The sequence below is a fragment of the Galleria mellonella genome, unplaced genomic scaffold (assembly GCF_026898425.1).
Source record: "Galleria mellonella isolate WM207_F2 unplaced genomic scaffold, CSIRO_AGI_GalMel_v1 utg96, whole genome shotgun sequence".
Lineage (NCBI taxonomy): Eukaryota > Metazoa > Arthropoda > Insecta > Lepidoptera > Pyralidae > Galleria > Galleria mellonella.
Genome location: NW_026442179.1, coordinates 3,961,120 through 3,984,174, shown reverse-complemented (window position 1 = coordinate 3,984,174; position 23,055 = coordinate 3,961,120). Strand labels below are relative to the sequence as shown.

Sequence of the window (23,055 nt, the reverse complement as noted above, 5' to 3'; positions counted from 1 at the left end):
TCTACAACTAGATTAATAAAACCTAAATGTATTTGTCCATTATAAAATAAAAATAAATAGCCATAGCTCTAAATTCAAACTTGACATCTGGAACAAATGCTGGCTATGGTTGTAATAAATAATACATTGGATAACTTTAAAACATTTTGAACTCTTTATGTAAAAACTTTATGAATAGTACTTACTAGAATATTAAAATGTTGTGCCCGGATGGCGAGTTACCAGTTAAAGAAAATGTCACTAAAGATGAAGAGATATGTCGCAAGAAAAATCGAAAACATCACGTGGAAGGTGCTGGTAGCTTGGAATTAAATTCGTATAAAAATCCAAAAACATGGAAAAAATCCATTTCTAACTTCTTTCGTAATCAACTTCGTTCAACTAAATCAAACGATGTAAGAATAATAATTTTGTTATATACCTTATTTATATTTTATTATATAGGTGTGGGTGAAATGGGATGGTTTAACAGCCCTATTATTAGTAATATACCATATAAGGTATATTACTAATAATAGGTCTCCACGCGGTTACCCCTAATTAGTTCTTGTGAAATTCGTCACGATGTTCTAATAGATCTGCTTTCACCTCACCCATTCTCTCACTGTGCCTAGCCAGCGTTTATCAATAGTACTTACGTATGTGTCTTCCACATTCGGAGGGGGGAAAAGATTATTAACAATGGAGATGCCCTATCAAGCTGACAAGACAAGACATTCACACTGTTCTATTTAAAAACCATCGTTGTTAATTTCTGTAAAATTTATCACAATGGATCAGTATAACTTTCCTTTCATCCTGATCTAACGCCTTTCTCTGTCTGTTACCATTTCATAAAGAAAACAGCATTGCATGTGTCTCAACAAAATTAACTTTCGGTTGTTCTAGAAAAATATATTTTAAAAAAGTATTAATTTTAGGGAGATGTTCCTTCTGGCAGCAAAGAAAATTTCGAAGATAAAGATGTCACTCCGGAGCAAAAATGGCAGTCCTTGGGAAAAATTTTTCGACGGCAAAGTTTTGCTGAACATTGGAATAAATCAGGAAATGCACAGGGCGAAAGTTCAAGTGGCCAAAACAAAAGGATTGTAGTCAGAAAAGTTTTGTCAAATTACTTTGGAAAATCTCAAAAATCTTTATCTCCTGAAGAAAATAAATAATATTTAACATGTATATGTTCTTAATTTATTATTATTATATTAAATAAATAAAAGGATTTGTTATTATATTATTATTATATTAAAAATAAAAGCAAGTATTATTAACAGCCTTTTTTTATACTTAGTTATGAAGTATTACTATGTAATACGTTACACTATACTATCATAATAATATATTGTGTGTGGTTGAGATCGGTTTAGCATAGTGCGCTTCTTTATTATGTCTGTCTATTCAGAAATTTTAATATTCTGTACGTACAAAGCTGTCAAACTGACAGCACGAATAGTTTGACAGAAATGACAGTCGACGGCAGGCAAATGGAAATAAGTTTGTGACATTACCGCAGGCACTTAGGGACCGTGTTAATTTTTCACCTTTTTGTGCAAAAATAATTTAGTTTTTCAAATTATTTTGATTAATCACTACATTACATTATTAAATCTTGTGTTGGACCCTTACCTCTAACTAAAAGTATATGTGTATCTGAATAGTAAAGAATACGCCCTTGAAAACCGTGTTTCAAAAAAAATCTTAAGTCAGCATAGCAACAGCACTTCGATCCATATAATTCCTATTTTAGAGAGTAAGAAGTACAGTCCGCAGTACGGGTGCCTTTATGAGGTAAGTTTTGAGTGTCATTAGTAAAGTAATCAACATTATTTTACTTTATTTTATCCCAGAGTTATGCTTGATAGGCCCTTTGTGCGTTTCACGCGAGTGCATAGATATACCTATCCATACATATTGTTGTAGTAACTATTGTATACAATTATTTTAAATACAAACTTTTGTGTTGAGTTTTTGTATTTAAGTATCATTGTTTATACATATTTTTAATTATAGTGTAATTGTTGTAAATTTTTCACATAATACTTGTTAAAATTGTTTTTTAAAGTAAGTTTAATCATATTTTATACTCAAGTAAATTTAAGATAAAGTGAAAGTCTGACTAAGTGTATTTTTAATAGATAGGTAATATTCAATAAATATGACATTAATATACCATAACTTAATTGTCATCACATAAAGTCCCAAACAAATTATTTATACAATTTACTTTTCTATGTAATTCAGAATGGCAAATAAACTAATAGCCCATGTCATTGAAAGTGATAACTGTCACCTATATACCTAGAATCACACACATCACAATATCACGTAATGAAGCCTTCATCCTTGGCCTTTTTTTAAGGTTTTGTGTTATGCCTCACTTTCCAGTTATTTTACTACCATACCCTTCAAATAGAAAGAGCTATGCAAGCACAGCATCCCCTTAAGATAAACAACATGATGCCATACTCGTTTAAATGGGAATACTATATTTTCATGTTTAACCATTAATAGATTTGCTGTTGTTCCAAAATTATCATTGCCATAATTTCAGCCATTCATTTTCCATAGCTGGATATAGGCCTTCCCTCTTCTGGAAAATCTTCTTTTCATTTAAGAGTTTCCTCTTGTCGGTGCAACCAATTCATGCATCTTCCTCCAGCCAGCTCTATTCCTGCAAAATCATAATAATAAAATTGGTCCATTCTCAATTATCCAAACACTTGACAACATATTTCCTATATTTCCCATACTCATCTTCATATTCCTATATGTTTTTTTGTTTTTTATACTGTGTGTGTGTGTTTTTTTTTTCTACTTCTCTTGTTTGGTAAATATCCTGGTATAACTTTTTGCCAAAATAACAATTAATTATTATTTTTTATATCAAGATGGGTTATTTATTCTTATTAATTTATTACTTATGTATGTATATTGTAAGTGGTCCAATATTCAAAATGACAAAATGAGCCAGCTATGTTTTTAATACCCAGCTGGTATATATTATTTTTGTCCTTAGCTACAAAATTATTATATCATACTTCATCACTATGAAATTCTAATTGCTTATTGTAAATTCCAATTCAATTCACTACTAATTGATGCATATTTATGTGATGATAATTTTGATTAATTCAGAAATCGAAATACTCTTTATATTTTTCACACAATTGTTATAATAAATACCTAGCTTCACCATTTAAGGAATTTTTGAAGGTTTATTTACATTTGTTTGCAATCAATTGAAGAATGACTTTATTCTTTACTGTTTTTAGCACAACATTTGTTATCTTGAAAGCATTTTTTTACATACTTTCACCTTTTTGTGTTGTATGTCAAAATCACCATTTTTTACTGTTCAGTATAGGCATTCATGACAGTCTTTTGAGGGAGGCCTAAATCCAGCAGTGGACTGATGATGGCTAAAATCCCCTTCAGCCCAGTCTTAAATTAAGTTCAAAGCAGGATTTAAACCATTATAAGTTTCATTATAATTTTGTCTTCAAGATAGAAATATATAAAAAAAAACTACAATATTTTCTGTTAAACTGCATCTAGCATCAATGGCCAGAAAATGTGTAGTGAAAATATTTATTTTTTCTGTTACATTCTAAAGATCATTAGTTAGATGTAGTGGATATTGTTGAGTTTAACAGTAGCAGGAGCCCAGAACCACCAACAGAGCCCACAACTTTATTATTATGTTTTCATATATACAAATTAATAATTTATTAATAATATTATAATTATGAATGGAAGCCACCATAGTTTGCAGAGAAGAGAGAGAGCGGGTGGCACAGATAAGAAAGGACAGTGTTGAATACAGATTAAATATTGTATAGGATATATGATAGATTATTTATTCTAACAGATATTTTTTTTATCTTGTGTCTGAGGTTACACTAGGAAACATTGCACTTCCCACTAGCACTGTTACCAATGACTATTGGCTCGCTTGGTATAACGCGACAGTGTGACGCGCCCTAATAAAAAAGTATATCAGTATCTTTGCATTGACATGTAGATAACGCGATCCTTTTGTCTTGTCGACTCACAATCCTCTATACAGAGTGCGCAATCCTTGGCTTCGTTTAAAGGACAAGTCAAATCACATTTTCTTTCACTGTAGTTACTCTTTTCCACTCCTTTGTAATTTTTGGACTAGATTTGTCATATTTCCTTGTGTGTGCTATGTATGTATTTATATGTGTATGTTTATGTATTTTGTATGTATTTTGTATGTATGTTATATGTGTATATGTATGTATATATATATATATATATATGTATGTGTATGTGTATGTATGTATGTATATATATTGTTATAGTAAGTAGTTTAATAAATTATATGTATTTGATATTTTTGTGCATTACATGTTTTTGTATTTTATGCACGAAAATTGTTGATTCACTCTTGCGCCACCTGCCCTTTTCTATCTGTTCTCCCTTAACTAAAGGTTGTCTGTAAGAGATTGCCCTAGCGATAAGACCGCCTTTTGTACCTTTATGTGTATATTTCAATCTGTATTTATGTTACTGTATTTCATTTGAATTATTCACTTGTCATTGTATATTTTTATTTATGGTGCAATAAAGAGTTAAATAAATAAATAAATATCCTGGTTATGCAATGCAAGCATTACTTGCTCTCCCAGCAAATACATGGAAAGTAGTGACTACAGAACAGTACTTCTCAAACTGTCTACCGGACAATAAGTATGCTTAATAAATTGTGTAGGTTTTGTAATAAATATGAATAATATGCATGTAACACACAAGCTACGTTTTGTCTGTAAATTTTCTGTTTGTGCCTCTTTAAATCCGACAACGAACAATCTTGGCCATAAATTTTAGTCCGGCCATAATAAAACCTCTAAAATTGTATTCTACAAATCATTCGTAATTTTGCTCACACTATGAGAATTTTTTCCCGCAGACAAAAGTCCATCGTATGTGCAGGCCTTTATAATTTCTCTGTGTGTTTGTGTGTGTGTGTTAAATATCTATACTACAAAATACAGATAATCGTAAGAATTGAGAGTTAATTTGCTGAATCTCTGAATTCTCAAAATTATTATGAAGTAGGGAACAGTATAAAAAAGTCGGTCAAGTGCGAGTCGGACTCGCGCAACGAGGTTTCCGTACAAAATCATCAATTTTTTTGTGTGAAATAACTGCACAAATTTACTTTTTTTCCTTTTCTTTATTCCTTTACTTTTGCTATATGACATTGCTTCTTCCTAAATTTTATGATTCTAGGTCAACGTGAAGTACCCTATAGATTTTGATTTTCCTTCCGAATATCATAATATACGATATAAATAGAACAAACAAATCCTATAAAGGTTCCGTTTTCCATTCGAGGTACGAAACCTCTAAAATGAATCATATTTATCATTTTAACCTGTCTATTGTTTACTATTGGATTAACCTTTCGTATTTCACCATAAAGACTTTTTTTTTGTTAAATAAAAAAAAATTAAATAACATCCATAAAATCACTGCTCTGCAAACTTGACGTCACTAATGGATTTTGACAACAAATAAATACAGAAAATTTAATAGAATTTTATTGTCAACTTACCTATTCAGTGACACGTTTAGTAATTAAAATCTACGTACTTTTGTTACATAGTAGTTCCACATCATTGAATGACTAAATGATATATGATACAATGCAAGGCTTCGAATGACTACCGTGTGCAGTCGATGGAATAGGATGAATCTCTAACAAATGTACTTTGCAATGCAAAAACAAAAACTATTTCTTAATAAACGAGTAATTAAACATATACTTTAGTGGCATAATAAAAGCCCTTAGACAAAATAAAAAAAAAATATTTAGACTTATTGGATTGAAAATATTTGAATTTAGAACACTGAATCGTATGTCTGCAGTATGTTGCTCCGCGAAGCAAAAAAATTGTTTTATACTCCGCAAAAACTGACTTGAATAATGATAAAATGTGAATCTAACATTGGAGAACGCTATTAATTAAAAAAAAAAAAAGAATTCCAGCCAAATTCAAGTCAGATTCGCACACCAAAGGTTCCTTATTACAAATTTATAAAATATTTTGTATTTTTTTTATGTAACTACAAAATTACGGGTTTTAAACTTTTCCCTTTATTTGTAATTTACTACTTCTGACCAAAATGTATGATTCTTGGTATCTTCGCACCGCGTTATTAAAGCGTTATTCCACGCTAGCCAGGCAGTTTACAATAGGGTTTTATTTTGCTTTAATCTGGTTTAATTTTCCTCTTGCACTGATGTATCTTTGTGCATTCCCTTAGTTACCTCATCGATGTTGTAACCGACATTCTGAGGATGAGAACTGGTGACACGTTTTATTCTGTTATCACATGGTATTTATATTTATATTGTTAAATATTAAATATTATTTCTTTTATTCTTTTTACCTATAATGTTTTACTTTCCTCACTCATTTCGCACTTCGCCCCCTTTCGATCTACTTGGCCAGTCGAGTATTTTAATCTTTAGGTACCTTGTGAAAATAAAACAAAAATTCCTATGAATCTTCATTAACACAATAACAAATTCAACGAAATTACCATAATGTTAATTAGAAACATAAGATGATAATATTATTAAACCTACATACATAAAGCCACAAACTTTTCCTGGTGCTATGAATAGAATATCTTTATTGTTTGAAACAATAGCCACTTAGAACTCATATGTTGTACAGCGTAATAAATGTCAAAATAAGATAATAAACAAATTGTCTAAAACCTTATGTACTATTATGTGGGAGGTCGTGGGCAGAAATTCGTAAGATATTTAATTTTTAAACTATTTTTTTTACTCCTAACACTTTCAGTAAAATCAAGTTCAAATCATTCATGAACCAATTTACACTTGTGTCTTACATCTCTTTTATTCATCACACTTATTATTATTACTGAAAGATGAACTTTATCCAGGAAGAAAAACCTGTGACACTGTGACCTTTCTATGATCTTTAGTGCTCGCCCTTTTTTTAAAGTTCGCTGCTAATTTCTGTCAGTGATAGGAGTTTTAAGATGTTTTTTGTAGCAATGATTTTTATTTCCCTAGGATATAAAGTATATTTTTTCAAAGGAGATATATCGTTTATGTATGAGTGAACTACAGCCACAAATTGAATGCTGCGACGTTTCTTCCTCATTGTGACAAAATCTGCAAAAATTTTTTGGGTATAAGCCTAGTTGAGCCATGTGCTTGTTTAGTTTGCAGTATCCAGGGAGAGCGCTTGTATTCACACATACAAATATTTCATCACACGTATTCTCATTTCTATTCCTTTTACTCGTCTAGAGTCTTATTCCCATATATATTTTCATTGTGTTGTACAATCTAATAACTTATTTTTTTTTCCATTATTTTCAGATGAGTGGAGAGGATGTATGGAGTGTTGAGAACCAAGACGGAAGAACATTAATCTGATAGATACTTAAGGTATTGTAACAACTTGGTGCTTTTTGTTAGTGTAAGATGATCACCCGAAGATGGTTTCACCCCTCGCTGAACGGTATGGACGCGGAGAAGCTGTTGATGGAGTGCGGTCGCGATGGATACTTTTTAGCGAGGCCTAGCATGAGTAACAAGGGTGACTTCACTCTATCCGTGCGAAGAGGAAACGAGGTAACTCACATTAAAATTCAAAATAATGGCGAGTTCCTCGACCTTTACGGCGGCGAGAAGTTTGCAACTCTATCTGAACTGGTGCAGTATTATATGGACAATCAAGGACAACTCCGCGAGAAAAACGGAAATATTATAAGGCTAAAAACTCCACTGAACTGCGCCGACCCCACCACCGAGCGCTGGTACCACGGACAACTGACCGCCAAAGAAGCGGAGAGAATAATGTTAGAGAATGGAAAGAACGGCTCATTTCTGGTCAGAGAGTCGCAGCGACAACCCGGCGACTTCGTTTTGTCTGTACGCACAAGAGATCGTGTTACACATGTGATAATACGCCGACATGATAATAAGTACGATGTAGGTGGAGGTCAGCAGTTTGATAATTTAGTAAGCCTCATAGAGCATTATCGGAACTATCCCATGGTGGAAACTACCGGGGAAGTGTTGCGACTTATCCAGCCTTTCAACGCTACACGAATTCAAGTTCGCCATTTCCATACACGCGTGAAACAACTTCAAAAAGAAAACGAGGGTCCAATTGAGAGCATGGCATACAAACAAGGTTTCTGGGAAGAGTTTGAAACATTACAAATGATGGAGAACTTACAACTGTTTGACAGAATGGAAGGTTCAAAACCTGAGAATATTAGAAAAAACAGATATAAGAACATCATACCGTTTGACCATACTCGGGTTGTACTAAAAGATATACCGAGTGACGGACCACCGGGTTCTGACTATATCAACGCAAACTACATTCGATGTGACATACCCGATTCGAGTTCCGATTGCCAGGATTCCAATAACGGTAGCAACGAAAACGGCTCACCGCCTGGACGAGATAGCACGCCATGTAGAAGTAAAGATAAAACATTATCTCAAATCTATTCGAGCGTAGTAGTAACGGAGGAGAAAATGAAGGATGGCTCTAAAACTCACGGGAACGGGATCCAAAAACATATTCCGCCTTTTGAACCGATCCTGCAAACAAATCCGAATTATGTTAATACTACGATTCCAAAGTCGCCAGTCGAAGCTGAAAGTCTCATTGCTGAAAACGTTTACAATAAAATTTATATAGCAACACAAGGCTGCCTATCGACTACTATTTACCAATTCTGGTCCATGATATGGCAGGAGGATGTTCGAATCATTATAATGACAACAAAAGAGATCGAGCGCGGTAAAGTGAAGTGCGAGCGCTACTGGCCAGACTTGAACAAAACGGAGGTCATAAAAAAGTATACCATATTCAACGAGTCTGAGTCCTCGACCCAGGACTACACCTTGCGGCGTTTCGTGGTAACAAAGAAAGATGAGCCTAACACCAAGCGAACAATTTATCATTTCCATTTCACGGCCTGGCCTGATCACGGAGTGCCATCGGAACCGGATCGCGTTCTGAACATTTTGCTAGACGTGAACTGCAGGCTTAAGCAGATAATGACTGGGCCCGATCCTCCGGCACAGGCGGTCGTGTGCGTGCACTGTTCAGCGGGTATCGGAAGAACGGGAACCTTTATCGTCATCGACATGATTTTGGACCAAATTAGGAAAGAAGGGTTCGACTGTGAGATAGACATACACCGCACTGTGCAAATGGTAAGGGATCAACGTTCCGGTATGGTTCAAAACGAGGCGCAGTACAAATTTATATACATGGCGGTACTAGAATATATACAGACGGTGAAACAGAGGATTGGCCTGGGGCCAGAGCCGGCCCAGGATTCGACGCGGATCCGGGGCTCCCATATCGTGCCGTTTTTATGAATCGTGCTAAGAGCGAAAAGATATTTATATCAGAAGCTTTATTTAACGGGAATATGTAGGGTACGTTGATAGGGTTTTAAAAAATACCTGAATAGTGTAATATTAAAAATAACAAACAGATTTTGAAATTGCTATTATAAATCATTTAAAACGTAAATTATTTCTATGAATTGTTTATCAAACAAAAACCAAAATAAGTAATGAAATATTGTTTGCATAGAACAATACGCTCCTATATAGAATGAGTTATTTATTTTGCAAACGAAATTTATTGCCAGTCAATTTGTTAAATTTCAATAATCTCTGTTACTATTAATAATTAAATCATCAATTTATATATTTAATGAAATGAAATATATTTTCTATTTCATGGATAGGATGCAGGAGAGCGGTGATCTCTTGTTCTCCTATGCAAAACGAAAAAAGTGATTACATTGTATGAGGTGTTTTATCGTTGTATAGTATATTATGTATATGTAGTTATAATTTAATGAGGCCCTAATTAGATTAAGCGATCCATTCATAATGTGAATATTTTATTTCATATATTTTCAAAATATAAATTTTACATTATTTTATTGGAATATGCCACACTGGTAGTTTTTACAAAGTGAAAGAAAATTATATATGTTGTTAAAATGATAATAGTTGTTGATAGTTGAGAACTATTGTTTAAATTATTCTAACAAAATGGAGACCTGATATAATGTTTCAAATTATTGCTTTAAATTGGTACTACATGAGGTCAGGGGGGTGGCTTCGATGTGATCTCGTAATGGAGTTTGAATTTGACAGAATGTATTTTTTATTACTCAACAATTTTTAATGTGCTTGCAATGATAAAAAGGGTGTAATGGAAACGTTTAAGAATAGTGAAAAACTGTACACAAACGTTAAGAAACTTTAAAAAAATAACCAGAGTCAAAGAATAACCGAATCCCTGTCTGATTGTCAATTTACTAAAAATGTTTCCCTTATATCCTGTTTATTTTGGATTATTTAAATGGTGACAAAATGAAGTAAGAAAACTGCACAATAATATATACAAAAGGAATAATCTATCCACTCCATGCACATTTATATTTATCTTCTCGATAAAGTTTTTATAGAACTTTTTTTTAAATACCATAACAAAACTTGTAATATAATGTGTAAGTAACAATTACACTTCAGTGTACACATTAAATGTGTCAAATAATTGTTCGCTACTTACACATGGTTTGAATTTAAAACCTAACACAACTGAAGGGAACATAGATAGCCAAAACCAAATGAATATAGTAATGTATTAAAATGGAGACAAACGCTAACTGTAAATATTCTTTTTATCGACTGAAATAGCAGTTAGAAGGAAACGACAAAGTTCATGTATATTTTTAAATGTCTGTCTGAATAATACTACAATATCCATTTGGTTTTAAGCGTCTTGCAATATATTTTTCTTATCTATTTTGTGACATTGTACATGAAATAAGTGCATATAGGAGTGAAGCGAACAGTATTGGGAGTGCTAATAGTTGCTTTGGTCTAAATTGTCAAAATTAAAATGTATTTTGTGGTGCGTTCAGACATGTGTAATTCGTAGTGTGTGTTCTACGTGAACAGTACATGCAACGCTGGTACTGTTCCATTAGACGCCAGGTTTGCTCCAACACAAGGTCATTCACGATACTCTTCCATACTATTCGCGTTGCATTACCCTACAAATTACACTAGTTTGGTCGCAGCTTTACAATCAGCACTATCCGCCTATGCTTTCGCCTATCACTAGGTGTTGTCATCCTAATTAATTAAAAAAAAAATAACACCTGTTGGCACGAATGTGCGGAATAGATTAGCTCGGTTTTGTATTAAGGATATCATGTCATTTGTCATAGCTCGCCTATTCCCATACTGCATTATATTTTCAAATTTCAACCGAATACATATAAAAACCGGGACTTAAATTCTTTTAAATACATTTAGCCATTGCAGTACAGAGGTCGCTAGCAATCACATTAGACGTGGTATTTTTTTTACCTTAAATGGTGTAACCTGGCAACCGTATCTACTTAATATGCAGGGTGTAATATTCCAAATTCAAGCCATAGGTCATATTTGTGACACGGGAAAGTTTTCTTTAAGGAACATAGGTTGAAATAATATAAAAATAAATTTTCGTACTTTGTTAACTTTTGCACCCTGTATCTGTAAAAAATGTTAAATAGACAAAGACCAAACGATAATGTAATGCATATTTATTTTGAAGTAATTTAAAATCTATGAGCTTTGGCAGTGATTTATAATCATTTTTAGTAAAAAAAAAAAAATTGGTCAATGATTCCTTAAAATTAATTAAGATTCAGATAAATCTAATGTTAACACGCAATTATATCAAACGTATTATTGTACTTCTTTCCAGTGTCTTTTGTATTCTGTTAAAAAAAAATATTTCCATTTTACCTGCGAGTAATTATCTCTAGTTCTTTTTTTTTATTTTTTTTTTTATATTTAATATCTTTTATAATGAGATGTTTTTAGATTTTTCTATTCTTGTCAAAATGAAAAATGAGGTGCTTTATGTGGAGTATTTGGCCCGCTATCGTGGGCTATTTGGTGCGATATTTTATTGATTTTTTTTTTTTGTTTATATGCTTAGGAGATATATTGTGTACAGTCGCCAAAATTTCTGACCTAATGACTTAGTTTTATACTTTCATCTATATTGATACTTTTCACTAATAATGAAACAAATTTTAGATGACAGTACATTTGTACACAAGGTCTGTTTGAATAGTGACCATTACCCTTCACACGTTAGTGATATATTACATTTCTCTTATAAGTAAGTAGTATATTTGACAAATATTTATTTATATCACTAAAATATTATTTACGTCATGCATTCTCATCATGAATGGTAACAATGGAAATCTTTGCAAGTCCTATTAATTACATTTCATTTTTTGTTACTTTCACAGGTTCACACATACTTCCTTCCATTACTCCCTTCAAAGATTGAAATCTCACCTTTTAACTAATACATAATAATACTATGCACTTACTTATTATATGTGATATATATGTATATGTATTTATTAACAATATGTGTATGTTTATTTGTATTCTATTTACCTTGTATACCTTTTTACCTGTACCTTTCCTGCTCTAGATTGCCCGTTAATTATTTTCTCTAACTGCATTGAATTGTGTGAAAGAGATCTCTTTTAGAGATAACCCCACCCTTGCCAACAAGTTAAACTAATCGCTGTACCTTTTACTCAAGTGCAATAAAGAATATATAATATAATATATCGTTGAATATTGTCTTATAATTGACTTTTGACATTTTTAATATTTAATTTTCCACGTTAACTATAAACTGTATGTGATAATTGGAAGTTATACACAATGGTCACCGCTCAAACAGACAAACGTTATTACGTTACATTGTTGGCATTTTATTTTCACTGTATTCCAATTTGTAAAGCTGAGCTTAAATAATTGCATGACGAATAGAAGGAAGTTTTTATGTTATCTGCTGAAGATATATGTTGTGTTACAATATAATAATAAATAAAATGTGATATTTATTTGTATGTCTTTCTATTTTTCTATTTGATCATTGTCACAGTTGGAGACCAGGCAACCTGACGGTCTACCATGAAATGTTTTCTGAAATTTCGGAGCCCAACGAAATACAAATTTGATTTTAAAATTACATAATACTTACCGTTCTGAAAACATTAAGATTATTAAAATATTATTCCTTTGGACTTTTATGGTAAGATTTACGACGAACGAAACGTTAAACTCCATTTACTGGGCCGATTTAGGTGTGAACAAAAATACGAAATTGAGTCCGAAACTTCGGGATTTCATTTCATGGTAGGCCCTCTTGTGTGGCGATATCGAGGTTTCCTTCAAGCCAATACTCGATGTTATAATTTAGTAGCTTTTACCCGCGACTTTGTCCACCTGAACGGGATATGTTTACTGACTAAAATAAAAGACAGCCTATATTTCCCCGCCATCATATATAGTACCTACGTGTATACCAAATTTCATAGTGATCAAACAGTTAAGGAGCTATAAGGCAACAAACAAACTTTTGATAGTGTCATATTTATAATATTATCAAGGGCGGATGAAGAATTGAATATAACTGGCCTCTTTTCATTCTCATCTATCACCCTTCACTGGTGCCTCGTTAGCGTATTCCATTAGCGTAAGCGGGGTTACCATACCATTTTCACCCATCAAAACAGAATTCAATATATATATACATATATATAGAACAAGATATGCCGATATACAAAATGCGCCTTCGCCATAAATACTAAGGAACGTGAGGATTTTATAATACGAGTATACCTACTCAATTATTTAGCGCATAGTACTTACCTATGTCGTTGGATATATTAAAACACGCCTTTGTTCAAATACCTAAGTGATAAGATATATTTCCATTAGCCTTGTGGTTTATTTGATATTAGCGGACAGATACTGGAAACGATTCAGAGGGTTTTTTTTTTTTTATTTTAGTTCGATATTACAGGGAAAATGCTTATATGTATATGTAAAGGCTAAAGTAGGTAAGATAAATTTATAATAGGATTGAGTGAGATCTACTTTACATTTACTAGTGGTAATCAATATTTACACGCCCTTAGCTATGCTCATAGAACTATGCTGCTTTATAAATTTCATTTATTATCTATATAAATAAAATAAATGGTATTCTATTAGTGTCTTTATATTTTATTTTCAATGAAAACAAACGAAATTTCCATGCCAGGTTAGGCCTTTGTATTATATTTATCTATGAAGTCATTGTTTCATCATCGTTATATCAGATTTTCACTTTCACAAGTCGATTGCTTAGGTACCTCTGTCCCATTCATGTTTCAACCGTCCATGGTACTGCTCATGTCTATAGGCGACGGTTACCACTTTCCATCTAGGTGGGCCGTCAGCTTGTTTGCCATTCTAAGTTGTATAAAAAAAATTCTAATAAAATTTCTATGGGACCAATTTGTATGTGACCCATCTGTAAGTACATTTCCTTTCAATAAATAAATATTTTCCAAATTGGTTTAGAAATGACAGAATTATGAGTAACAAACATAAAAAAAATACTACCGAATTGAGAACCTTCGTTTTAGATTGAAAATTAATAAACTGAGATTTACTGAGGGCCCCTAAAAACTCAAAGAATAAAAAACATCTTTTCAATTTACCTTTCTTTTACTATAATTTTAAACAAAAACACAAAGGCCTCTGAATACCCCATTAGAGACTGTAGTCAATTTTTTTTTATCCTCAAATTGAACTGCTGATTTTTTTCTAAATGTTTGACCATATAGAAAATAACACTAATACCTACACAGTATGGATATATAACGATTTTTTACATATAAAACTGCCACTATACAAAATCATTTTCTATCAAAAAAAAAATAAACAATAATTAGATTTTGTTAGTTTGATATTTAAATTTTGTTTTCAAGTGAAACTTTTAACTTGGTCTTAAGTTAGACTTCAGGGTCTATTTTCATAACTTGAAGGATCCATAGTAACAATTCTGAATGTTACAACTTCGTTAATGTCAGTTCACTAACAAATATTAAACAAATAATTATAAACAGTGTTTTAAAAATCAATCATCATTATTGACTTGAATTTCTTCAATACCATCGCTTTCAATGACCAGAGCCCTTTCTAGAATAACACGGCCTTCTTTATATCTGAAAAAAGTTACATTATATATACTTTATTTTCTATACATACAATAAAAAATATCAAAGATAGAACCATTAATAAAATTATTATGATTTTTAACATTTTACTAATATTTTTTTTAATATTATTAAAACTAATTTAATTTTAATAAAATAACAATGAGACTATTTTAATGTACATTTTTTAATTGAAAAATAACATTAATTTTGGGTACAAAAATTGTATCAGCAAGATACCATCTAAGAAATAAAAAAAATACAATCAAATTGACATAAAAAGATTATAAATTAGAAAAAGTTTATGTTAATGTACATTGTACAATAATATGCATACATAAAAGTACAGTTGAATGACAATTATTTTACAAGTAAAAAATTTACAAACCTTTGATTCTCCTCTGTAGCAAACTCATAGACCCATCCAAGCTTTGTGCCACAGTTTTTGCAGGAAACATCACGCACCATGTGGCGGCCGGTCAGCATCACACGGTCCTGTACTTCCGAGTATACTAGGTTCACTACTTTGTGAAACAAGAAAGCACGCCCTGTCAACAAGCAATGTATAGTTAATACAAACAAATATATAAACCAGGTCGTCCAGTAAAATGAAAGTAATATTTGCAATAAAAATAAATAATCAATATTTTTTTAGTTCACTTGCTGGGTAGATAGAAAATCTCTTTTAAAATTTTTGTTATATGATTCATTTACAAGATATTTTATGTGGGATTTACATATTTTCTACATATTACAAGCTTACACATGTCGAGTGTACTAATACTGTGACCACATGTGAAACCTTGCTGTAATGTACAAAGTGTATAATTCTTATATTTTAATAGATACAGTATATTTTTTTTTATCTTGAATAAGCTATGATTGAAGTACACAGTGGCAGGGCATATGCTAGTACGATTATTATGATTTAAAATGCACGATTCAAGTATCCCATCTGAAATCCCAGATGGGGTACTTGGATACTGAGTCGATTGTTTTTAATAGTCATTAAAGTGAACATACCTTATTTCTATTATTTATAAAAAATATGAAGAATGTAGATAACAGAACAATCTATATATCTAGATATAATAAGTAATTTGGTATTGAATTCAAAGTAAATATAAGATTGCGTAGATCATGGCTCTAGAAAGGTCAATCAGACTGTACGTACCTGTAGCTCCAGTAAATCGTGTGCTAATCAGTTCAGCGCGATTAGTGAGATTAACTTCACACGCTGCACAGCAAAACAATCGAGTGCCACCAATGTGGTCAAGGAATATTTTGCCCATTTTGATTATATACGATTTCTTTGTTTTCAAAACACAAATATTTACAATATGAAAGTAAATTCACAACTGGCGCTTTGACAATTGACATTGGCGTTTGTAAGTGGCAATATCACAGAGTACATTATATATACGAGAATATCACATTTTGTGACGTGTGGCAGTAACATTAGCCTTTTGGTATGTTAAAAAAAAAAGGATTTTAACTTTTTTTTAATACGTGAATAGGAAAAAGAAACACCGCAATCAGCCAAAAAAATTGAATGTGATTATTGTTGTTAAAATTGGATTTATATTGTTTGGGCATTAAAAATAAGTACAATGCCTAATCACACAGTAGAGCTGCTGAAATTATATGTTACTTCAGCACTCAACAGTTGTTGAACTGCTGTTTATACGTTACTTAGGCAACAGCCATTAATTCACAATTTAAGTATGATTTCTCATAAAAAGTAAACATAGTCTCTCCTGTTACTTTATATTACAAAATTAAAATACATATCTTGTTAACTAGTTATTATGGAAGGAATAAAAGAAGAAGCCATACACCACACAGCTCTGAAATTAGCAGAAGAAATAAAAAATCTGTCCATATATAAATCATTTTATAGCGATATTCAGGTAAGTCGAGTGTAAGCATATATCATTAATGTGTCCACTTATGGTATTATTACATAACACCAAATGCTTTGTGCTCCTAGAAATTAGTTTCATCTCCAAACGTAAAAAAAGAAGATTTTAAGCAAACTTTACAACAAGCTATGAAAGAAAAAGGTTTAGATACGAAACTTAGAAACACTGTATTCCACTGGGTACGAACACAGAGCAAACAAGGTGTAAGTAACATAATTAATAATAATCAAAATATTTCGAAATACAATATGTAACTTGCTATAGTTCCCAGTTACAAAAATATATTTTTTTTTAGAAATTAGACCCACTAACATCGTTACTAAAAGCAAGTGCACAGTGGGAAAAAAGAATTCACAAATCTCTAAATTCAATGTGCTCAGATCTTGAGACTTCATTAGCAAAAATTAGAGTACAAAGTGAACAAGAAGAATTAGCTGAAAAATGGAATGAACTTAGTACTTGTAATCTAGGTAAGTCCTTAACTTTAAATGTTAAAAAATAGATAAAGTATTGAAGTCGCTGATATTCATTCTTGCATTATTACATAACTATGAATTTCAGATTTATCAAAATACAGACCAGTATATGCACCGAAAGATTTTTTGGAAGTATTGTTAACATTATCTGGATACGTACCTTATACAAGAGAGTAAGTTTTGAAGTAAATTCTATTTAGTGACTTACGGAGTTCATAAATCTTTTAACTGACATCATTTTTGACTTAAATGTTTCAGAGACGAACCCAAATGGGAGTTTGCGCATTTACCCTTACAAGTCAAAACATTAGATCAGTTGGTGAGCAATAATTAGTTATAAATATAATATACAGTTTTACACAATTCTGCTAAATAAGTCATTTTTCAGCTTTATATATTTTTTACACATGCTAAGCAAATTATGCTAAACATCAATTATCCGGCTCGAAGGATTATTGTCTTGAGTATGTCGTAAAAAAAAGAAAACCAATTATTCAGTCTATTATTAAATATAACAGACTCAATCATTACATTGAAAATGAAATGTTTATTTTGTCGTTTTAGCGTAAATTATATGTGGAATGGTCTAACGGCGAGCCGTTACTAGGCGTGAATCCAAATATGCCCAGTACTGTGCCAGGTTTTGCAACCCTGGAGGCGGAGCGTATAGGCCTGGGTGAAAGAGTAGCAGCACTCGGATACGCCCCAGTTATACAGGAATACCTAAAAAAGGGAAGTCCACAGTGTTTGCGAGCAAAACTTTGGTCACAAGTGCTCGGCGCCGATGTTAAATCACAGGTACACATTGCACATATATGTGCGTACGTGTCTATATGTAATATCTATATATCCAATTTGAAGCTGATTTCAAGAATTGTCAATTTGATCCCTTATGGTATAGTTTGAGTCATTTGTCGACTATTGCCATTATGGTGAACGTGACATTCGACATGCTTACATTCCATCGATTGGAATGTGACAAGTATAAAACCATTAGTTGGATGTAGCAGCAATCATTTGAATTAATTTGGCTTGTTAACAGTATTTCTAATTACCAAAGAGACGGATTTTTATAATTCTGATTTTCATAATTGTTTTAATTGTTCCCGTTTTTGGCCTCATATTTTTTTAAAATTTTGCGATGTTCGAACTATTTATATATAGTATTTTACTTTTTAGCAAATAACATACTTCAATCAACTGAAGAAAAGTGTATTGGAAGTTGATTTGATGATAGACAAATTAATATTCAAAGATGTACAGCTGACCGCCTCTAATGACGACCAATATTTTGTTTTTGAAGATATGCTCTATCAGGTGACTTCAAAATTAGAATGTGATTTGAAAAAAAGCTCTTAGCCTGCTTACACAGTCTCTACACAGGATAACGCGGCTAAATACCTATATAAGAAATAAAACAAACGTACCGAAGCTCTTAATTATAATCCCCAATCAGAGACATCTATTGACAACTACCGTCCTAAGGAACGTAATACAAAAGCCGCTTACATTATCCCGAGAACATTAGAATTCAACATGCAGTAGACAACACTAGAGCTGTTACTAGGATTGATTTGATTTGTTAACGGTATAAACGGTCCCTAATATCGGAGAGTTAATCAGAAATTTAAATTGGCAAACAGTTTTTGATGTCAGCCAGAATGGAACTTACGACAACAAATATCTCACGTTGTGGTATTACATCTATGATTAGTACATATAAAGCTAAGTGATATTGACTTCCGAACAATTAAACTATGTCTGGAAAACTAGCTGAATATCCTAATTAAATTTTATTACAACTAAAATACTGAACTATTACTAACTTAAGACTATTGAATACCTAGTGATTAACTAATTTATTTTATTTATTTAATCTTTAGTAATCTATCCTAATTTTTTTTTGTTGCAACAAAAACACTGCTGAAATTCGTACAAATATTTCCAGGTTTTTTTGATGGGTGAAAATGGTATGGTAACCCCGCCTGCGCTAACGGGATACGCTGGCGGAGCACCAGTGAAGGGTGATAGATGAGAATGAAAACAGGTCAGTTAGTCCATCATGATGAATTCGTCAGGAATTAACCATGATAGTTTCCAGGGGGAACCGTGAGGAGATCGACCTGGTTGGCTATATTGCTAGCAATGGGATTCTCAGTCTCCATTACTAACAATCCCTTTCCCCCCAATACTTCCAGGTTATGTTATGTTTCTCGAGGGACTGTGAAGTAATGCAAAGTCTGAAAGGGAGCATTGGCAATCCACTGACTGTCACGATAAAGGGCAAGCAGACGTCGGCGGACAGCGTTACTGTGTTCCCACCCAGTGGCATTATCCCCTTCCACGGCTTTACCATGTATGGTGAGTATTTACCTTCCGAAGTCGCGACGACTTCGATCTCCACACAATAGAAACATTTATATATTCCTGTATCGGTTTAAACTCATCATTTGTGAACAATTAACAGTTCATATAAGGATATATCCACTAATGAACATAGGCCTCCCCTATAGACTGCTCATTGAGGGGTTTTGCCAGTAGTTGCCATGCTTGGCAAGCGGATTGGCAACCGCAAATATGCTGATGGTGATGGTAACGTTTCAAAGGTCGCTGCTGCCCATCTTTCGTCCATTAAGTTCTCTTAGTCGCCTCTTACGACTCCCATGTAAAGGGAAGGGATCGCCCATTCTGTGCCGAAACCACACACACATAGTTTATTTACTTATTATGTTCATGGTACTGCTCATGTCTATGGGTGACGGTTACCACTATCCATCAGGTGGGCCGTCAGCTTGCTTGTCATTCTAAGTTACATAAAAAATAAAATGTGTTTACTATCAAATTTTTATTTATAACAAAAATTTAGTTAAAAGAGAATTTTTTATTGTCGTTCCACTATGTTACAGCAACACCCTTCTGCTACCTATATGACGACCCGGCTCAATTGTACTATACTTTCCGAGCGTTCTATATACGGTATTGGCACCGTCTACACTATATCTCCACACATCCACAGGTGCGTATGTAACACTCCATTATCGTACAATGGATATATATATATATATATATATATATATATATATATATATATATATATATATATATATATGATAGAGAAAAACTTATTATTAGGGGTTACCCTTTAAATGTTTTCAATATAGAAATATCCTGCACTGTCCACTAAATATGCAAGAGAAAACAAGACACCGAATGTTGCTGTCTCGTTCTAACGCATGGATATATTAAGGATAGATTTTAGTATACCTACAATAATAATATATAATCATATAGATTCATTTACCACTTTTACACTTGTTTAAATAAGTTGCAAAATCTAAATAAATATCTGAAACTATTATTCGTACATATACAGCGTCATGACTTCAGCGATTCATATTTTTCGCATATTTCAGGGTATCGTTTCTTTGTGTCTGCTGTATGAGAGACTATTAGAAGCGAACGAGCCTTTATTGTGGATTCACTTTAGAAACATTAATATCAATCCGTAAGTATATGAGCTATGTACCTAGTATGTGACATATAAGCTATGTAGCTAATATGTAAAATTTCGTTGTTTTAAAGTTTATTACTCAATTACATTTAAACGTTTCAACGGATTTTAATGAAATTTGTTAATTAATTAGATGATATTCTAGATAACACAATGAAGCTCTAATCTTTTTTTTTATACCACTGAGGTGGCAAACAAGTATACTCTTTTTTTATACCACCTGATGGTAAGCGGTTACGTCTGTACCTTACGGCCTATGAACGCCTGCAATACCAGAGGTATTACGCACGCGTTGCCGACTCTGAAGAAACCTCTAAAAGTCTAATGTGTTTTAGAATGTTTTATTTCAATTCAATACGCAGACGCAACTGGTATAGATATAACTGGTATATTTTGCTGGGTCAGCATCCATGTTTCCGCACCATAGGTGAGTATGGGCAGGACACATTGGTTAAATACCTTGGTTTTCAAAAACTGCAGTACATAGTTTTGATTTGAAGACATCTATCCAGTTTTTAAAGTCAACCCATGCCAACTGTATACCTCTCCATTTCTCGTATCTGAGACCCACGATTGTAATTAAAAAAAAATACTTTTTCAGTATTCGAGTAGTATTCAAATGGCTGATGAGGGCGTTCAGCGGACACCTACCTCCGGATCAGTTGCTGTTACTATGGGACGCGATCCTCGGTTACGATTGTCTAGAAATTCTACCACTATTGGCTCTGGCGATACTCAGCTTCAGAAAGGAGAATATCTTTCAAGTGAACACGCTGCAAAACGTGGACGCTGTTTTGGCGGACTTATCTACTATATCTGTTATACCGTTACTACAGTTGGCGTTAATGAAAGCATAGTTTAGCCTTGATATTAGATTCAGTTCTTAATACATCAATGGTACACAGAGATGGGTAATGATTGACAATACGTAGTTACTGTAGGTACGTAACTAAGTAAATATAATACAGTAGACAGAGTATGTAAAAAACCCCAAAGCTTTGTAGATTAATAGCTTGTATATTTCCCCAATAAAAATTGGATTGACACGTTCAGTAAAAAGTGAAATAATAATGTATAATTTCAAAAGTGAATCAACTAATTTCGTCGTCAACTGTACTTTTGGCGTGAATTTACAGGGTACAGAGGAATAACATCTGAGTCCTCAGGAATGGCAACGCATGGGGGGTATCATGGGCGAAACAGTATACTCTGTTATGTCCATATTACTGCTCATGTCTATAGGCGACGTTTACCACTTTCTATCAGGTGGACCGTCAGCTTGTTTGCCATTCTAAGTTGTATAAAAAAAAAACTTATTTTTTTTTTATTTTCATCATATCTGATTATAAACAAAGCAACAGTACTAATATTTAAGAACAAGGTACTAATTTATTAAATTATTGCTATATTTTGATACACGCAGAATAAATGTTTATTTTTACATATTATTATGTATTTTGTACCGATGTAAATATATAAATAAATAAGCAAAGATAATTGGACGCACAGATTTTGAGTCCGCCATATTGATTCACATTCACATGTAATATAACAGTTTAAAATCGACAAGAGCGCGAGTTTTGAAATATCCATTTATATCGCGTTTGTAAAACTCTGGTTGGACATTCAAATAACAAAATTACAGTCGTAGTTCAATGTGAACTTTATTGCATGATTAATATTTTAAATTGTCATAGAGTAATATTTATATTGTTAAATTATATCTGTATTTTAGCAGGCGGAACTATAGTTCCGCATAGTGGCAGTATACTGCCACTTTTCCGGTATAAACCCTTTTAAAAATAGAGATGTGCTTACCAAGATGATTCTGTTGCCTCCATAACAACCAAATTGATAAATAGAAAAAAAAAACATATTTATAGATATTTCACAATGACAACCGAGTTATTATTTAGTACTAGCACAATATTGTGTGGCTGTAGATATGAAAAGTTGAATATCAATTATGAACTTTAGCACAAGGCTGTAAAGACCAAAATTACCTCGCTAACAGCGA

At 32.5% G+C, this 23,055-nt stretch overlaps 4 protein-coding genes across 5 annotated transcripts in view; 3 read left to right on the top strand and 1 right to left on the bottom strand.

Moving 5' to 3' along the window:
- Positions 1 to 50: 50 nt before the first annotated feature.
- LOC113523596 (uncharacterized) lies at positions 51 to 1,261 on the top strand. Its single transcript, XM_026909590.3, has 2 exons — positions 51 to 395; positions 921 to 1,261. The coding sequence occupies exons 1-2, from the start codon at positions 198 to 200 to the stop codon at positions 1,158 to 1,160; spliced, it is 438 nt and encodes a 145-aa protein (XP_026765391.2). The 5' UTR covers positions 51 to 197; the 3' UTR covers positions 1,161 to 1,261.
- A 200-nt stretch (positions 1,262 to 1,461) lies between these two features.
- Positions 1,462 to 23,055, top strand: part of LOC113523427 (60S ribosomal protein L21) — a 112,266-nt gene continuing 90,672 nt past the window's right edge. The window contains exons 1-2 of one of the 2 annotated variants that reach the window (XM_026909241.3): positions 1,462 to 1,782; positions 7,385 to 12,984. In XM_026909241.3, coding sequence (XP_026765042.2) covers positions 7,490 to 9,412 — 1,923 coding nt within the window. In that variant the 5' untranslated portion in view covers positions 1,462 to 1,782; positions 7,385 to 7,489 and the 3' untranslated portion in view covers positions 9,413 to 12,984. Of the gene's footprint in view, positions 1,783 to 7,384; positions 12,985 to 23,055 lie in introns of those variants that run through there. The other variant, XM_052902744.1, reaches the window with a different exon arrangement.
- Positions 14,620 to 16,528, bottom strand: LOC113523393 (protein yippee-like 5). Its single transcript, XM_026909350.3, has 3 exons — positions 16,304 to 16,528; positions 15,518 to 15,677; positions 14,620 to 15,138 (listed from the first exon to the last, which is right to left on the bottom strand). The coding sequence occupies exons 1-3, from the start codon at positions 16,419 to 16,421 to the stop codon at positions 15,051 to 15,053; spliced, it is 366 nt and encodes a 121-aa protein (XP_026765151.1). The 5' UTR covers positions 16,422 to 16,528; the 3' UTR covers positions 14,620 to 15,050.
- On the top strand, positions 16,856 to 22,663 carry LOC113509139 (TBC1 domain family member 19). The gene is made up of 11 exons (XM_026892442.3): positions 16,856 to 17,039; positions 17,120 to 17,254; positions 17,347 to 17,521; positions 17,613 to 17,700; positions 17,786 to 17,846; positions 18,092 to 18,325; positions 18,707 to 18,844; positions 19,726 to 19,888; positions 20,434 to 20,543; positions 20,941 to 21,032; positions 21,640 to 22,663. Exons 1-11 carry the CDS (start codon positions 16,938 to 16,940, stop codon positions 21,893 to 21,895), a joined length of 1,554 nt encoding a protein of 517 aa, XP_026748243.2. The 5' UTR covers positions 16,856 to 16,937; the 3' UTR covers positions 21,896 to 22,663.

What these genes read in the sequence shown, in the direction of transcription:
- LOC113523596 (XM_026909590.3), top strand. Translation starts at nt 198, where the DNA reads ATGTTGTGCCCGGATGGCGAGTTACCAGTTAAAGAAAATGTCACTAAA. An exon ending in GTTCAACTAAATCAAACGAT is followed by an intron (nt 396 to 920) that starts GTAAGAATAATA and finishes TATTAATTTTAG; the next exon opens with GGAGATGTTCCTTCTGGCAG.
- LOC113523393 (XM_026909350.3), bottom strand. Translation starts at nt 16,421, where the DNA reads ATGGGCAAAATATTCCTTGACCACATTGGTGGCACTCGATTGTTTTGC. An exon ending in ACGATTTACTGGAGCTACAG is followed by an intron (nt 15,678 to 16,303) that starts GTACGTACAGTC and finishes GCTTGTTGACAG; the next exon opens with GGCGTGCTTTCTTGTTTCAC. An exon ending in GCTACAGAGGAGAATCAAAG is followed by an intron (nt 15,139 to 15,517) that starts GTTTGTAAATTT and finishes AACTTTTTTCAG; the next exon opens with ATATAAAGAAGGCCGTGTTA.
- LOC113509139 (XM_026892442.3), top strand. Translation starts at nt 16,938, where the DNA reads ATGGAAGGAATAAAAGAAGAAGCCATACACCACACAGCTCTGAAATTA. An exon ending in GAACACAGAGCAAACAAGGT is followed by an intron (nt 17,255 to 17,346) that starts GTAAGTAACATA and finishes ATTTTTTTTTAG; the next exon opens with AAATTAGACCCACTAACATC. An exon ending in ACTTAGTACTTGTAATCTAG is followed by an intron (nt 17,522 to 17,612) that starts GTAAGTCCTTAA and finishes TATGAATTTCAG; the next exon opens with ATTTATCAAAATACAGACCA.